The 19,421-nt window shown below is 40.0% G+C and overlaps 1 protein-coding gene across 3 annotated transcripts in view; it reads left to right on the top strand.

Moving 5' to 3' along the window:
• Positions 1 to 6,295: 6,295 nt before the first annotated feature.
• The window catches only part of futsch, a 63,615-nt gene continuing 50,489 nt past the window's right edge, over positions 6,296 to 19,421 (top strand). For 2 of the 3 annotated variants that reach the window (XM_002058968.4, XM_032439569.2), the window contains exons 1-2: positions 9,571 to 9,742; positions 12,763 to 14,532. In XM_002058968.4, coding sequence (XP_002059004.2) covers positions 13,959 to 14,532 — 574 coding nt within the window. In that variant the 5' untranslated portion in view covers positions 9,571 to 9,742; positions 12,763 to 13,958. Of the gene's footprint in view, positions 6,720 to 9,570; positions 9,743 to 12,762; positions 14,533 to 19,421 lie in introns of those variants that run through there. The other variant, XM_070206657.1, reaches the window with a different exon arrangement.

Below are 19,421 nucleotides of genomic sequence, written 5' to 3' on the forward strand. Positions count from 1 at the left end.
GGCGAGATTATTAACTCCGCGCAGAGTTATGACGATAACATAAATCCGCTGGAGATATGACGTTTGAAAACGACATAACTCCCGTTGAGCATGGTGACATTATGACGTTTGAAAACGACATCATGGTCAGATTATATTTTTTTGCTTGTTTTTTTTTTAGAGTTGAAAAAAATGAAATTTATATAACAAAAGATAGGTGTGCTGCTACCTTGAAAGGCAACTAATCAAAAATTAAACTAAAAATAACAAAATAATTTATGATAGACGTAACAATGAATTAAAGATAACTTATAAGGGGGAGGTTTGATAGGGTGATACTGGGGAGATCATCTAAATTTATTTATGTCAAGACCCGGTTCAGGAGGTCTTGAAGGTGATGGCGTTTAAGTCTCCTCCTTACTCTTCTACGGTGACAGGGAGTATTTAGGCGTCTAGCTAAACAGTTTGGATGAGCTCCTAGCCTCTCCGTGTATTTTGGATTCTGTTTTCTAATTTGGGCACCTTAAGGTCTTCAAAGTCTTAGCTTGTAGCATATCGCAATTTTAAGCGTTAGAAATTAATTTGTTAATGTTGCCAGTTGGTGGCACCAATTTCGATTTCAGATTAAAGAGGGAAAAGATTTAAGCTTTGCCATTACAGCATTTTTAGCTGACGCCGTACTATGTGATTATCGTGGATTCAAGTCAGTCCTGCGTTGATTATAAGTGTTGTATATATTAACCAATTAATTTTGGAATCTAATTAACTTTATTCTTGTTTATATTCTAGCTCTAATTACAGTTCTCTCTCATCTCGCTCACTTTGATTATCTTCTTTCCTGCTTTTAGTCGTCCAAAGGAAGTCTACTTTTTATATAAAAGTCAGTCTGTGCATATTTACATACATATTTGTATAAAAAAAGGAATGCGAGGGAAGGCAATTCAGACCTAAGCATGGGTTATTTTTTGGGGTCTACTTATGTTTATATTAATTGTTAGCATTTATACCAAATAAAAATGATTTACATAAAATAATCGACTTCAGCTGATTTATTTGTAGCTAAATTACATGCTAATATGTAAAGCTTGTATTACAAGTATATGACCTTTTCCATTAGCTACATTTGGTATATATGACGTCACAATTGTGACACAGCACCACACACACACACACACATGAGCTCAAATATATATTTTATGTATATATATATATATATATATATATTGCTATTTGATGTGCAAATCTAAGCGGCGCCAGTAAAATGCTAGACAAAATGGCTGAGGCGCAGTTCGCAAATAGACCCCCCCCATACACACACACAAGCACTCGCACACACACACACACACACGCGCACACATAGATTTGTAAACTGTCAGTTTTTGGCACACTCAAGAATTAGCAGCAAGTGCAAAATGTTGCGTAGTCGCAAACTTCTATTTTGTTACTTTGAAGGCCACGTTGCGTATGCGCAATATTTTTGATACAACGCCGCGACACTGCCCGCGGGCATTTGCAAAGTTTTTGTTGTTGTTGTTTTTGTTGCTGTTGCTTGGCAAGTTGCTAAGCTCGCAATGCGACCGACTTGTCAAATAACAAGTTCTTAATTAATGTGCCAAATGAGGCCAAACCGCGAGCAGTTTTAAAATAGGCTGCGATTGCCACATTGTAAAAGAAAAGCTGCAACAACAATTACAACAACAGTGAAAGATAAAGGCAATAGCAACAGCAAGTATCTGCGGTCAGACAGCAGCGACGCATGCCACTTGCAACTTCCGCTTCCGGTCGACGGCGTAACAAGACACAGAAAGAAAACTTAAAAAGAAAAAAAAACGTTTCACTTGGAGTTTGCCGACTGCGCTATTATCCGTTCATCATGTTCACCTGATTGGCACAGGTAAAGCTATTTTCAATATGGGCCTCTAAGTCAATCAACTTAAGCCCTACCCGCCTTAAGCCCTTTTCGGTGTTGGGAATAGGCTTCAAAATGAATCAATAATTATTACGCTTAAAGAAAGTGAAAGCTGAAGTAATAAGGCCTGAAACCAATATTCCCGCATGCCGCTGGGGAATAGTGTATTGGGTCAAATATAAAAACAACATAAAAAAATCGATACGAAAATGATCCGAAATTGCCGCAAATAGTCGCTGGTCCCTGAGGCTTGTTTAAGGTCCTGACATTTTCGGACAGAGCTCTTGAAATTTATTAGGCTTACGGAACAGCAACAAGGACACACGGACACACACACACACACACACACAAACCCATACATACAGCCAGGAGGCGCTGGATATGGACAAAATGTCTTGCATTTTCTTACAATTTTCATAGCTGCTTCTTGCCCTTTTTTTGTAGATCATTAGCATTTAGCTGACTCTTTTAAATGAATGCTGTGTAATTAGTTTTGCCGCCTACTGACGTCGACAGGTGGCGCCAGCGTATACAAACTGCCCAACGAACGCCGGCTGAGTGAGAGAGCAACAGCATGAGAGTGAGGGAGATGGGCGGGCCAAAAGTTGCATGCCGTTATAATTAAAATGCGACAGAAGAAAAAATTTGTTCGCAGATTTAATATAATTATAATGAGTGTAATTATGCAAGACAAGGGGGGCAAGGCAGGTAAAAAGGCCACAAAAATCAATAGCATAAGTCAAGGCACTCACACCAGCACACACACACACACACATACAGGCGTGGTGTCTTGCAGGCAGCTGTCTTCCTTTTTGGCTGGCGTCGTTAATAAATTTTCCATAGCATTTTAGTTGGCTCTTTTCTACAATTTTTATGGCCACAATAAAATGCAAGTTACCGGCTGCTTTCAGGCCTGGCGACAGGCAACTTGTTTCTCACTCGGCCCCAGTCGATGGCAATTGGGGGCAGGGCGTCTGGGGGCAGAGTGCTTGGGGGTTGTGTAAGTGTAATGCGCACGCCATCCAGGTACTAGAGATGGCCGACGTCAGCTGTTGCCCGTGGTCTGTGCGTGTACTATATAGTGAGATATCTATACTATATCTATATATATCTGTACTATATATATCAAGAAGTTATAGCATTTCAAAGTCAGACCATGTTACTCTATATGTTCATAGTCAAAAATATGGGTTGTAAATATATAAGTATAAAACAAAGAATTTCTTTGTTTAACTTGAATATACATTTTTATAGGACATTATGATTTGGTTTTGTATTTCGCTGGAATGACACTTTATTCATATCATATTAGTCTATTTCTCTTTCTCTTTCAATATTTCGAAATATTCCTGTAGAATTTGAACTCTCGGCCACAAGGCTTAGTTTGAACCAGCAATAAATTGTTGCTGATGCAAACTCGTGTTTATCTTTCTTCAAGGTCTGTCCATGTATTTGATAATCAAATATTCATAAATTTAATAATCATATGTTTGTTTATTGTTTGATAATATCTGAGAAATTGAAATATTAAACCAATTGTTGGGTTTGGGTTCTAGACAACTGGTTGACGCCGGGACTGCAGCAGTTTTTAAGGCCAATTTATGTGTGTTTTTTGGGGTCGCTTTTGTATTTATTACATTTCAATATTTGGCATGTTGTTCGGTGGTTCGTGTCGCAAACTTTTGAAATTAGGCAGCCGGCAGCGGGCGTAGGGTGAGCAGGGTGAGCCGGGTGAGCAGCCGGGGTAAAGGCATTTTCTTGGCTTGCATAGCCGGCGCCGCTAAGTATGCAACGCCGTTTCGTGTTAAGTCATAATTAAATGAAATTCAGCTGTTTTTCTGTGCATGAAAATGTGCTCGGGCGTGTGTGTGTGTGTGTGGCACAGAGGGGGTTGCACGGAAAGGACTGTTGGGTCTGCGTGCTGTCGCTGCATTTGTGAGCATTTTTGACTGCCCTTCAGCAAAGTTGTTGACTCCCAGCTAAAGAGGGGTGTGGCATATTGAAACCAGAATACCAAATTACAACAAAAAATGTACGGCAATAAAATACAAAAAAAAAAACAAAATAAATAAAATATTGTTACCATGCATGAGCGGCATCCAATTAATGTTGAAACTCAAATTATTGGGGCTTTGATTGGATTAGCCTGGGCGTGGCACAAATATTTTTGCACCGGCTCATGTCAGCTCCTAAAGGTCCTTTGCTTGCACAAATTTATCGAGCTTCTACATACAACATACATATACATATACATCATGTATGTAACATAGTTTTAACTAAAATAAAAGTTAGTTTGGACTTTTGAGCACAGAGAATGTTTTTTGTAACTCGGCGTAGAATTAATTTCCTTTCACATTTGTTTGAGTTGATGACATGTTTTTAGTCAAAATTTAAAATCTACATCATAACTAATGTTGTTAAAGGTTGGTCATATATAATCATAATATATATATACAATCCTTGACTTTTCGAATGTAGCTATTTTTCAGCTGTTCTCCGTTTGACTCTATTTGTATTTCCTTCAATTTTCGAAATCTTTCTATAAGCTAATATTTTCTTTAAATAATATTATTTACATACTTTCTTCAATCTTTCAATTCTTGGTCCCTTCTGCAATTTTCTAAATTTTCTTTAAAACTATTCCAACTCAACATTATTTTAATATGTGCTTTCTTTAGTATTCTAAATATTTCATTAAGATTATTTGCTTTAATTTTGTAAATTTTTAAAATTAAAATTAAATTAAAATTTTTTGAATCCTTTTCTTATCTCTCTTTATACAATACAGCCCAACTTTCTGGTCTTTAATTATATTTCTGTACTTATTTTAAGTATGTGATTTGTGCCTTGCTCACGCTTTTAACAGACCACATTTCATATGTTATTATTTTCTTCCATATCAGACTGAGGTGGACTGAGAAGATTCTCCAATACATTAATCTATAACTATATGCATTTATACTAGAATATAAGCTATGAAATAGAGTTGCGATATCCTGTTATAATCAGAAAAAAATTTTATACAAAATAAAGTAAAACTTTTAAAACTCAACTCCCGTGTTGTTTTTGTGGCAACATTTGCCAGCAATCCTTAAGCTTGACGCGATGCGTCGGCTCTTAGAACCGGCAACCAGCGTCGCCCAACATCATAATCATTATGAGGGTCATGATGATGAGCTTGGGTGGTTGTGAGCTGGGGCTGAACAACTGAACAGCTGTTCGTCTGATGTTTGATGCCGCTCTGTCGGCTAACAGTGGTGCCAGCTGTCGGCTCGGTTGGAGAGTTGCAGCCGCTGTTAGCAGCTGTTGTTGTTGCCGCTGCTGCTGGTGCTGCTGCTGCTGCTGCTGGTTGTGGCACCTGCGCCTGCGCCATTGGAAGCGGCTAAAGGCTTGTCACATGTGTTTTGGCTGCCTAGAAAACATCGCATGTTGCTTCCAATGTGCCACAAAAGGCGCAAGCAGCGCCAGTGGCAGCGGCAGTGGCAGCGGCAACAACAGCAACAACAGCCACGAATTGGAATGTTGCGCACGACGTTAGACGACAACGCCATAACACCGTGCACCCTGCAGTCTCGTGCGGCCGAGCAGCGAACAGCAGAGCAGAGCACCAACTGAGACAGCCAGCCAGCCAGTTAGCCCGTCTGTCAGTCGGTCAGTCAGTCAGTCAGCCTGTTTGTCAGCCGAGAGTAAGAAATTCTTGTGAGCAACTGCCAAAGTTTAAATGTTAAATTGTTTAAAACATTTGCCAAGTGCGTCGCGTGTTCGCCTCAGAAACTTGTGGCAATCAATCAATTAAACCCAAGCCCCAGCAGCTGCCAAAAGTGGGCGGCGGCCGCAACCCAAAACTTTTACCAACCTGTCCAGACGGCGACGCCTCATTGACAGTAACAGAAATACAAAAACAAAAAAAAAAAAAAGAAAAAGAAAAACTACATATATAAAACAAACAAAAAATAGAATAAAAATCAATATCCGTCTAAAGTTTATTTCGGCCTTAACTCAAATGAAACTAGAAGTTGCACAGCTAAGCAACAACAACAACAACAGCAGCAGCAGCAGCAGCAACAACAACAATCAGAACAACAACAGCAGCATAAACACTATAAACAACGATTACCTAACTAAATTGGACAGCGCCTGAGAGTGCAGTTTATAAACATATAAGCAAAAAGAACAAAAAAACAAAAAACATTCAATTAAAGTTACTAAAATATTTACAAAGAAAACCAATAAAAACTCACGTATAAATAACAAATTATTTGCACACAAAACTGTTAAAAATACAACGTATTACTATTTTCCAATAAACATTCCTCAACTATTTAGGTAAATTTCCCAAACTAAAATAAATAAGTTACACAAATTGGCCAAACAAAATAAATATATATATATAAATACATATATATATTTAAATATTTACCAAATTATACGCAACTTTATTAACGCTTGATGCCAATCTGCAGTCGCTTTCGCCATAAATAAACTATATTAAATAAAATAAAAAATATATATAAATAGAAACATTAACAAATACGCCTATTAAGTTTGTCTGATAAAAAAAAAAAACAAAAAACATAAAGAAAGTCCATTTTGAGCAAAGTCAACTCAAACTCTAAACATTTACACAAAAACGCCAAACAAATTTTGAGAAAAGCTTTATAACAAATATAATAAATTATAATATATGTTAATATAATATATTTAATGCAAATGCTGAAAACTGAAACAAAAAAGTTGCTCCATCCATAGTGCAAAGTGAAGTTAAACAAAAAATATATATGCTTTCTTAATCAAATAAAAAAAAAAAATTAAAAAAATACAACTTATAAAGGTAAGTTAACAACAGATTAGACATAAGTTACGTAAGTTGAAAATAATTTAAAAAAAAATTAAATAAGTAATTAAATTGATAATTGAATAACTAATTTGACTAACAACCAAATTAAAAATTAATATAAAAATAATAATTTAAATAAATAAATAAAAATCAAAAATTAACCTATATAAGATACTTATTTAAAAAATAATTAAATGAATAATAAATCTAATAATAATTTAAAAAAGCAAATAAATAAATAATGAAAAGTAATTGATAATAAATACAGATTACTAGTATTAAATTAATAATAATATAAAATACTAATTAGATACTCATAAGTATAAAAAGTTGTAAAATTAGTGATTAAGTAGTTAATCAGTAGTAATAATATATTGTTAAGCATAATTGTATACCAAAATATTCATATTTATCGCACCAGATTATCAAGTAAAACTCATCGGTAAACAGGAAGTTAAGTCAACTGAGCGAAATTGAGAGCAATTTTTTGGGTCTCATTGTGGCATGTTCAGTTCGAAGATAAATTGCGCTTGACAGCGGCAAGCTGTTGGACATGTCGTCTTCAAAATTCAACGGTTGATTGGACGCACAGCTGAGCGAGGCACACACACACACACACACACACACACATACACTTGCATACACACACAGCCACACAAAACAGCAGAGAGCTTGGCCAGCTGTTCGTGGCGCCTGCAGAGAGAACGCGTCTCCTGCTGAGTGGGAACAGCCGGCAAGCGTAAGGCGGCGCGCAAAATCAATATTTACTTTGCTGGCAGCTGTTTGCCACTGTATTGGTGCCGTGCCAGGCCCGTGTGTGTGTGTGTGTGTGTGTGTGCTGCAAATCAGATGGTTGCCGTCTGCCTTCCAGTCGAGCGAACTGCCAAAATGGCGATGTTTTGCTCAACTAAATGCTGAGTTTTGTCGAATACTTAACTAAAATGCGTGTTGTTCTTTTCTTACTTGTACAAAATGAAAATTAAGTTAATTTTGATGGCCGCTTTTGCTGCCATTCAACTTTGGCATTTGCTGCGACTGGAAGTTGCGTAATTTCATGAGCGTTGCCCAATCGCATATCAGATGCACATCGACTGCCTTCCAGTCGGTCGGCGTTTAGCGGCAATATCTTTTTTGTTGTTGTATTTGTTTCTTTGCCACGATATCGTCTGCGGCTTCCTATCCGCCGTACTGTCCGGCCAGCGGCTGTTCAGTTGTTATCCGAGTGTCCTGTGCATAATATGAGTAACAATTTTTATTCCGGCGCACACTCAACTAAAAGCACGTAACATTGTTGCCAACGAAACATTCCTAGTCCGCAGCGGGAACACGTAAATAATATATTGATATATTTATCTATATATTTTATTATGTATGCTAAAGATCAAGCCATATTTTGTAAATATATGAAGATAAGATACCATCTAATTTTTAATCGCATATTCGAATTATTTACTAATTAATTATCTATTATACTTTATCGCTCATTCATATAGAGGGCATATTGTGCCAATTGTTTTTGTTTTTTTTTTTTTTTTTCTTGATATGATAACAAATTGGCTGATTGAAATCAAGCATGTATATCAAAGTTGTGTATCAGACATATATAGATGTTTATATAGAACCATCTTTTTCATACGTATATCCGGCGGTGTCGGTCTCAGGTACTCTAAGTTCTAGATACTTCAAATATGGAACATAGGTCCTATTGCACGTGCAGATCAAGGGTTTTCTATAACTACCTATAAATCGTTCTATTTATCATATTTGGGCGCTTATTGTAGGCTTTCGTGTATATATTTTCGCCCAAGAGTGTTGCACTTTGCGATATACACACATTCGTATGCTTTATTTAAGCGAGAATGGAATAATAATGGATTTGGACAACCTCAGTATAAAGAGCTTGTCCGTCTGTTTCCTATGTTCGTTAGGCGCTATTTACAGGGTATCTACTAGTTGACCTCTACTAAAGCACCCTCTGTACAATTTTGAAGAATTTGAAAGTTTAGGTTGTGTGCTTAAAATTCGAATATTAAGAAATCCAAAACATTAGAAGTTGATTTAGTTCATTTTGAAATTCGTTTTTCTTTAGGAGTAAAGAAAGATTTTCGGTTAGCTTCAATTGAGATGATCTGAGCTAGATTTGGAAACGTGGCATATACATGACACTTTAGCCAGTTCTTAAAGTAGGCTATGCAATTACTCTTTTACGCTATTGACACGGTGAAGGAGGGGTGGGAACGGGGGCTTGCCTACTCCATCCAGCAGGGAGTCGAGAACCTAATGCGCCAACTCCGAAGTGCCAAGAAGGCGGCATATCGGAAAATCGACGACGACGGCGCCGACGAGAATGACTGGCAAAATGTTAGCCGGCGCGGAACGGTTGGAGGGCGGGCCATGGCGCCACTAACGAGACGAGACCGAACGAAACAGAACGAAATGAAACGATTGGGAAACGAGCCAAAAACGAATTGAAACGAACTGGAAGCGACGAGTGGCGCGCGTTCCGCCGGCCGCACGAGTCGCAAGGACGAGGACGAGCCTTTATCGGCCCAGCTGAGCGAACAACAACAACAACAACAACAACAACAGCAGCAGCGGCAGCAGCAGCAGCAGCAACAACACAAACAGCAGTTATAAAAGCTTTGGCAGCGCCGCACGCAGACGCAGACTGGAATAGTTCCAATAACGGCAAACACGAGCAATAAAAACAACAACAACAAGCACTGAAGTTGCCGTGCAGCCAAAACGGCGACGAGTAGACGCCGCTGCCGCTGCCGCTGTCGCTGCCGCAGTCGCCGCTTCTTGTGCTGCTAAACGCCGACGCCGCTTCGTTGTGCGAGTTGTTCCGGCCAAAGATTCAGTCGTCGTCGAGCTTTCAAAACGTTTGCAGCAAACGAACAAAAATCACACACAAAATTGTGGGCAGCAGCAGCAGCTAAAGAAGAAGTCGCAACAACAGCAACAGCAGCAGCAGCAGCAGCAGTAAAATCAGCCGCAGCCGCAGCAGCAGCTAAAAAGTAAATTCAATTCGAGCTAAAAAAAAAAAAAAAATTAAAAGAAGTTCAACAAAAACTTCAATCTATTTTTTTTGGCAAGTTTTTTTTTTGTTAGCAACTGAGGATTGCAAATTAAAGTGACAAATTTTTTGTTGGTGTGTGTGCCTGTATGTGCCTGTGTGTGTGTGTGTGTGTGTGTGCCTCAAGTGCCTCTTCCGCTTGCCCTCTTGCCCTCTTGCCCTCTTGCCTGCTGGTATATGCAACTTCTTTGCCTGCTGGTTGGTCGGAGGTTTTTGTGGCTTCCTTGCGGTGATATCATATAACAAATTGCCACAGTTCTCTGCGGCTTGCAGCCACAACACGTGCCGCGACTGTTCTGTGCGTGTGTGCGTGTGTGTGTGTGTGACCTATTGATTCTACAACTTCCTCTGCAGTTGCTTGAAACTCAGCGCAGTTCCGTTTCATTGCGGCTTCAGTTGCAACTTCTTTTAAGCGCCCCAGTTGCACAGCCCAGTTCTTGCACGTTGCAAGTGTCTGCTTCAATTTATTTTTTTTTCACATTTTTTTTGTGGTCTTTCGTCTTAAATACGATCTGTACAAGTGATTGCTGCAGCTATTTGGCCAATCATCAGCAGCCAATCAATTTTAAATTGCAAATTGCTGCAGCTTTGCGTGACTTGAATAAAGGTTAAATAGTTTCATATATATGTATATGAGAAGGATCAATTCAATATACTGTTAATATCTATAATACAAGGAGTTAGCCTGCGCAGATATTATTCATATGACTGCTTCTTCTTAGCTATGAAGATGTAAAGCTAACAGAATTGGGGCTGTTAAGCAATATATATTATTTTAAGATACATTTTTCGTCAATTTAAGCAGGGAAGTTTGTGGCAGCAGAACCAGTTAAGGAGTTGCTTAGGGTTTCTAATGTTTGGCTGTACTTGGAAAAGGCTTGACTGATTGATTGATTGATACAGAGCATGCCACCTTAGAGTAAGGATCAAGCTACAGAATCATCCCTTAAAATATACACTGAACAACTACAAATACTTGTGTCGCCGATTAGTTAGTAAGAAGAACTAATCGGAAAGGTTAGCACATTTGGTAGATAATAAAAATAAATAATAATATAAATATATTAGTATTAATAAAATTGATCAAATAAATAATAATAATAATATAAAAGAAAACTAAAATCTCCGATTTGCAGTTCGAATCAGCTCGCTGGTTCAGTTCGCTGAGCAAGTTTTCCACATTCTTGTGCCATGACAAACTTGTATCAGAAAATATTTTCATTAAATTGAAAATATAATATGAGAATATATATGACAAACAGAAAACATAAATAGGTCTCAATATAATAGAGCAGAAAATGCTGAAAGTTGGCTTAATTATTACGATTTTGATTATTCAACTATCAACCCAGGCAACAACTGTCTCTAGCCGAATGCTAAGCGAAACATCCCTTTTTAGCTCTCGATTAGCTATTAATACAGGTTAGCTTGGTAAATCTAAAAAATAAATCAGTTTTGGAAAAACATTGCAACATTGCAACAATGAAATGCGACGGACAGTCAAAAGGAGAAAATGCTTCCTTGTTTTTGGTCGCCTGCACTTGACTTTAGCAGCTGCGCTTTTTTTGGTGGCAAATGCAAAAAATAAGAGGAAAGCAAAACAAAGATATGGGCCCAAAAATAGCAAAAACTCATTAATCAAAACCAAGGCGTGCCCACGACCAAGACCCCCAGAGATATAGCCCCAAGCAAATGCAAAATTGCATTGCGTTTGGCAGCTCTCAGAACTGAGTACTTCGAATATCTAGTACTCATGTGTGTATATGGGGTGTGCGTGTGTATATGAGTGTGTGTGAGTGTGCGTGTGGAGATACAAGTGTAGCTGCATTTGCCGGCGACTGGCTGGGTGAATCATCGGGCGACGCCGCCAACAACACGAACCAGCGCCAATGGAGACACTAGCAACAGCAGCAGCAACAACAACATACTGAAAGACGGCGTCAGCGGAGCGCAACGCCTGTGGCTAGGGAGAAGGCGCAATGGGCACGTAGACCAGGCACGCGACCAAGTCCAAGTCACAAGGAAGCAGCAACAACAACAACAACAACAGCAGCAACGACAGCAACAACAAACCTAACAACAACACATTGCAGGATGACAACAACAACGCGACATAAAATATCAAAAGGAGTTGTGCAGCTTGTTGTTGTTTTTGTTTTTATTTTTATAGCTGTTGTTGCTGTTGCCGCTGCTTTTTATAGTTTTCACATTCAGTCAGGCAACACCAGCGCCTGATGACGTCGACGTTGTCGTCGTTGTCGTTGCCATGGAGCGATGACGACATCTTTTTGGGGTGTGTGTGCCCAAGTGTGTGTGTGTGTGTTGCTGCATATGTGCAATTTGTGGCTGTTGTCGTTGTCGTTGTTGTTGTTGTTGTTGTCAGCAACACGGCCAAAGTTCAATGCATTTATATGCGGAGCCTGTCTATGGCTTTTTATAGCTCCTTGGCTGTTTGGCTTGTCTGGCTGATGGAACTGGCCGTCGGCCCGTCGGCCCGTCGGCCCGTTGGGCCGTGCGGCATTAGAGGCTTGCCTCGGACCTGGCCAGTTCTATATATGTGCGTCTTTTCAGGTTGTCATAAGTGCAGCGTCTAACAGCAAATTGTTGTTGCAAGTTGTGTGGCGCTGGATAAAAATTACTTCTAAAACTCGTTCAGAGCCACTTGGGCTGATTAACTGGAAATAAAAGTAAACTGGGACGACTTGCAATAGCTTAGGTCAACAATAGATAGAGCTTTGTGTAAAAATCAATTTCTGCAATATACCTCATACTCATAGAACTTAGAAAGTAGTCCGTCTCATTGCACTTATTGATATTTATAACTAGTATATATATCATCAATACTCTAGCTAAGTACTCTGTTTCCCCCTGCTTTTCCCCTCCCAATTTAAAACATATATAAGCATATGTAAGATCTCGCTTATTACAAGAATTTCCCTTTTTTCGCTCTTTTCTTTGCAGATCCAAAGCAAACGAAGGAAAGCTAAAATAGAAAAAACAACCGAAAAAGTCGCAGATTACAAAGAAAAACCAAATAAAGACATTCAAAAAGTATATATATATATTTATATATATATATATAAAGACGTCACTCGTAAGCAGAAAACAAAAGTTTAAATTTGCATATTAAAATAACTCTCACACACACATACATATAAACACACACACACACACATTACAAAACCAAATGGACAATTATTATTAATTAAAATATTAAAAACCAAACCAAAAAAAAAAAGCATTGCTACAAGTAAAAGCTAGTCCAAATCTACAGAAAAAAAAAGAAAAATTATATTTAACTCATAATATTGAAAGAAAAAAAAACTAAAACAAAAATTAACACGCCAATTGCCGCAAAATTTACTCCAGCAAAAAAAAACCAAATATTATTAAAAAATTCCCAAACGCAAAAAAAAAAAACAAAACGAATCTAATTTAATTTCAAGAAAAACCAAAAGCAACTAACACAGCTTCGAAGTGTGCACAACAAATAAGAAAACAAAAAGAAAATTGCAAGCAAATAAAAAAAAAAAAACAATAGATAAATAAATATAAATAAAAAAAATATAATTTCGCATATAAAGAAGAAACCAATTAAGCAAAAAATTGCAAAGACAAGAAAAAACTTAAGTGAAGAACTCATAAAAAAAAGCGCCCAAGTCACGGCCAGCAAACAAAAAGTACAACAAATAACAACAACAACAACAACAATAACAACAACAACAACAACAACAGAAAGCAGCCGCAAGAAGCGCAGCTTGTGAAGTGAAGCAGCAAAAGCTGCCACGCCCCGTCAGCCAGCCGCCCGCCCAATTGCCACAGCAGTCAAGACTGAGCTTCGGACGTTTTATCGAAAAATTTCCAAGAAACTTGAAGTGCCACAAAACGCCGTGCAAGACAGAGACGAGCCAGTGAGAGCGAGACAGACACAGAGCGAGAGTGAGAAAGAGAGAGAGCGAGAGCGATAGAGAGAGAGAAATAGACAGAGGCAGTGTGCGAAAGAGCGAAAGAGACACGCATAGTGTGTAAAAGAGTACGGTAGAGTTTCAAAAACTCCGCAGCGCAAAGCGATACGTATTTTTTTTTTCAAGTGTACGGCTAGGCTTATTTTTTTTTTTTGTGTGCCCGTGTCTGTGAGAACAAGAGCAACATCTGTGATGGGAGATCGGCCAAAGGCGACAACAACAACATCAGGAGCAGCAGCAGCAGCAGCAGCAGCAGCAGGTGTAGGAACTAGTGAAGCAGCCATTATGGCAGCAACCGCTCCGGAGGGTCCCGCCCAAACCAACGGGAATGGGAATGGCAAAGGCAATGGCAACGGGAACGGCAACGGCAACGGGAATGGCAATGGTAATGGCAACGGCAATGGAGGCGCTGATCCGCCCCAGCAGCTGGGCCAGGTGGAGGTGCATGTACCAGCTACGGCTACATTGCAGCCGCCGTCGCCTGGCCAAGTGGATGCAGATGGTGTGGGTGCAGCTGGTGCCAGCGCTGCTGGCGATGCTGGTGATGATGCGACCACTGGGGCAGGCGCCAGCTCATTGCCGCCGTCGGAAATTGGCGGTCGTCCGCCGCTGGATACCGCCTGCTCGGATGGCGGTGGCGCCTCCAGCTTGGCTGGCGGCATTGTGGGACCGCCCAGTCCGCTAACCGGCTGCTATCTACTTATTGTAATGGGCGAGCCGCACTCCGAGGAGCACAAGGACAACATCTTGCAGCATCTGCTCAAGGGTAAGTGACACGTGTAATGCATACATATATGTTAGATATCTGCATGCCTACATGGCATACCATATTGGCCAAAACATCAAAGCTGCACGTACTCTGCCCCTGCCCGCCACTCACTCAGCACACAAATGAAAAACTTCGTCTAGCTCATCAGCATAAATTATTCGCATTGCTTCCATAGAAAGTTTGCATATGCAAATGAGCAGCTGCAGCAGATCGGGCGGGTGGGCGGTTGGCGGCGGGCTTGCCATGGAGTTACGCCTGAGCAAATAACGTCGCGTGCCACTCGAATGCAATCCAATCCAATCCAAATCCAATTCCAATCCAATTCCAATTTCAATCCAATTCCAATCTACTTGCACCCATCGCTGGCCAATCCACCCACTGTGCGCTGCCCATTTTCACACTTTGCTGGCTGCCGACACGCCGTCTAATTAGCTGCCCACGGCCCGTACTGCCCATCCCGCCCATAACGCCCACCACCCAGCTTTGCTTCTGGACAAGTCAGTGGTCAGTTTTCATAGTCAATGGCCAGCCAGCCCATGCTTTTCGGCTGAGGCTTGTCTTGTTTTTCGTTGCTTCCTCTCTCTCTCCCTCGACCATTTCTTATTATATATTGTTTATTATTCATTTTTCATCTGCCGTTGCTTCTAACTAGCCGTTTTCTTGCTCATTTTCACTTGCCGCCAACGACTGACACAGTTTTCCGGCTTGCACATAATTATCTTGAGTGCTGTCGATGGTATCTGAGCTGTGGGCGTGGCACTAAATGCCCCCAAAGTCGAGTCAGTTTTAAAATACCTTAACCAATTAAGACTCACGACGAAATTATAAGATCTGCAAAGCGCTAAATTGCGGACTTTGGTGAAATCATATAACAATTCCATACAAAAATATGGCATTCGACCGATTCTTACCATAAATATAGTCTGTTTGACATAGTTAAGTCTTGGTTCATCTATAAGAGGCAACTCAGAATCCGTATGTGGCAAGTTTGCTTAACATAGCTTAAAACCAAAAAGTTGCTAAAAAAGTTGTTCTTATGGCAGCTATATGATAGACTGGTCCGATCCGTCCGAAAGAGGCATAAAAACTGACAGATTACTTTGCAGGTCAACAGACAGACGCACATGTTTAGATCGACTCGGCTGTTGGTTCTGATCAATTATATAAATATATTTATCTATAACACTATATATATAAATACTCTTTGGGTTCGGGTATGTCGAACTTATTTAAATTAAGAACAATATATTTTAATATGAACACAAAATGACCTTTCACACATAAATTCCATAAAATCGTCTGGCCTTTTTTCAAACAACAAACAAAGACTTTGCAGTGGGAACAGCATACAACATACTCTGTTTCCAATTCAAAATCAAGCTCTACAAATCTAAGGCTTTAAAAAAAGGGCAATGGATTCGCCAATAGGCGAGCCAGAAATGTTTGCAAACACATCTTAAAATATCAGCCGTAAATAAAGAAAGAGAAATTGTTTATAGAAAGATAGCATATCTTTTTTCCCCTCTAGTAACGGGGTATATAAGTATATTGAATTCGAAAAATATGCGTTTGTAGAATAAGTGGGAAAAGGGAATAGCATAGATACCAATTCTTATACTTGTGCAGAAAAGTGAAAAAATCCATATATTGGTTATTTGCCATGTTCTACCTGAGGACCATTCGGTTCCAGACAATTAACTGCTAATAAAAGTAAACAATAGCTAAAAGCTTCAGTGGATTCTCATTTTAAGTATCCAGTACTCGGAAATAGTCTCAACTGATTTCTATTTGTTGCATTTAGCTGGAAGTTGGGGGAGAAACCGTGGAGAGCGGAGTGTGAATTGCGGGAAATTGCCGCGCCGCTGGATCCGAGTTAATCGCAATTTTCCCGCAGCACAATTAACACAGCAGGCGGTGGCGGACTAGATAGATATATAGAACAGGGGATAGAAATTGGGGGGCTGGCAGAGGGGACGTAGCCGTGGCGTGGGCGTCGCACAGCTAGCCGCAAATTCAATTTAAATTTCGCATTTAATTCGATTTAAACATCGTGCGCCTCAAAGTATGCAGCATTTGATGCAATTTAATAAAAATTTAAAAAAATGGCAAACAGAAGCCCATGTTGCAATGCAAACACACGGACGCATGTATACACACACACACACACACACACACACACACATATGGAGCTTAAAATACTTTTGTATTAATTATTTTCTTGTTGATTGCATTGCACGACAAACACAACAAAGTTCAACAGTTGCAACTGGAAGCGGCGCCGCAAAACAGTCTAACCAACTGTGTGTGTGTGTGTGTTTGTGTGTGTGTGTGTGTGTTTGTTGAGTTATTAGCAAATATTTGATTTATGCAGACAACAAGAGACTGTGACAAAGCCCAAAGCCCAACAGATGAGACAGGCGTTCAGATTGGCTGTGTGTCTGGGTGGCTGGCTGGTTGGGCGGTTGGGCGGTTGTCTGGCTGGGCTAACTGGGCGTGGCAAATTAGCCAAGGGGCAGTTATTGCAGCAAGTGGCAAGTGGCATAATTGCTCGAGAAGCGCCGCCGTCTGACGCGCCCAAATGCTACGGAAATTACAAAAGTTGACCGTGCGCGACAAAAATTAGTCGTTCGTTCTTTTGAGTGGGTGTGGCTGGGCGTTTGGGCGGCTTATTGCGGGGGCGGTGGGTTGGTTGGCTGGTGCGTCGCTTTGGGCGCGGCTGCCTGCCAGGGGCTGCTCCCTGGACGCTGTTTACCTGCAGCTCTTGTGCGTTTTATTTTTGCGCTAGTTTTTGCGGAAAAATATTATGTTTGTCCAGTGTCGACATTTACGCCGGGCAAATAGACGAGGCTCAGGTCCGAGCCAGGCCGTGGGAGAATGTGTGCGGAAAGGGCGGGGTCCCGTGGTGCGTTGTTGCAGCGAATGAGGCAGTTTTTTAATTGATTTTGTGACACGGTCGACCAGCGTTGCGTTCGGGCCGGGTTGAGCAAACAGCAACGCAAATGCAAATGGGAAAAGGCTAATGGGAAAATGGGCCCGAAGAGGAGGCAATGCAGCTGAAATGCGATGGGTACAGATGGGATATATATATATATATATATATATGGAAAAAAGAGCATTGGGTAGAATTTGTATGCCTATGCAATAGCTAGTTAAAGGATGATACAAAAAAGAAGACAGGACTCCTTAGAAGTAAGGGAACATAGAGAAATGAAGCATAAGTCCAGTACATAATTCGTATGTATCTGGTTAAATAATGCGTTTTATCAGGCAGTTTGTAGAACATAGTTTCAAAATCAAGAAATTTGTGCATATATGATTCAATTTTTCACATATCTATCAGAAACCTCTAAAGGCGACAAGTAGATTCTATGACAATAATATGGACGATAAACATAATACATTCCAAATTTGAAACAATATCAATGTACTAAATTATAAAACTAGTTTAAGGACGGGCAGGCGCATAGATGCATACAACTTTTCTTTTTAAACCAGAAGAATAACATATAGACAATATGAGATTGAAGATGTCTTCTCAACTCATCAAGTTGTCAAAATGAAATTATTATTATATATTTAGAACTTACATTAAGGGAAATGCAAATGAAATGACAGAGTTTAAAATTTAATCGACCTTAAGAATTCAAAGATACAATATTTTTGTATGTTATGAAATTATTATGGAAAATTGCAAGTGAATAAATTTGGATAAAGAAAGACAAAGAATAACCATAAAAAGATCTTTAAGAACTAGAATCAAGCTAAGCCCCTCAACTGAATGGAATTCATGATCTACGCAAGAATTAAAAGCCCCCATCCCTTTTAAACTAGAATCAAGCTAAAGCCCTTAGCTGAATATTAAATTTAATTCCCAACTAAAAAGAAGAGAGCATAGGAAATTCTATCGCTCGGTACTTTGTTGCCCACCTATTTGCCGGATGTGACTCGGGTCTGAGCTGTCGTATCACTTACATTTATGAGGGACAACCACTTGAGGCAGAGCAAGAGCAGCCAGCTCTCGACAATTGCCAGTTGCTCCGCGTACTCCCCTGCACTTAATTATGACAATTACTGCTGCTCAATTGCTGCGTATCTAGTTTTTTCTTCTCCTCTTGTTCTTCTTCTATTCTATTAGTCTAATTTAAGAGAGGGGGGGCCACATTTCGCTTGGCTCATTGGGTTTAATGGCTGAGCTTCATTTCGCAACCTGCGCTTTTTAATTAACTTAAAAAAGAAATCAATATAAAGAGCAGCGTTCAAGGTCAGCCAATGGAACCAAATGAGGCAAGCGACAAGGTGGATGGGGATGAGTGAGGGCAAGCGTTGGATACACGGATATGTCAGAGCTACATAACCTTATTATAATGACAATTGTCCAGGGTGGGGCTTGGATGGCAACTGGCGACATGGTATATAGTCTAGGGTCTAGGGTCTTTGGGGCGTGTCGCCTGTTTAAGCATTGCGAAAATGTGTTAAGGCAAAAATCGATCAAATGGCAATGCGACAAGAGACAATAGAGAGACGACTGAAAAAGAGGGAGAGACAGAGACAAAGACAGAGAACGAGAGGCAGAAAGCGAGAGACAGAGAAAGTGCGTGGCTCGCTTCGACTTTGTGGCTATTTTTAACGTCGGAAACTCTGTTGGCAAAGGGTGTTGGGCTGTTGCCCGTCAATTGCGTGACAATGTGTATAAGAGATGACAGCTGACTGCACTTGATGACACACGCACACACACGCACACATACGCACACACACGCACACACACGCAATTCCAGCTGACGCCGCTTTGTTGACGGTTCAGCAACAGCCACGTCATCGGCTGTCGACTACGTGACTGAGAAACTGGATAAACTGGGAAAACAAAGTGGATCCACAAAAAAAAAAAA

The sequence above is a fragment of the Drosophila virilis genome, chromosome X (genome assembly GCF_030788295.1).
Source record: "Drosophila virilis strain 15010-1051.87 chromosome X, Dvir_AGI_RSII-ME, whole genome shotgun sequence".
Lineage (NCBI taxonomy): Eukaryota > Metazoa > Arthropoda > Insecta > Diptera > Drosophilidae > Drosophila > Drosophila virilis.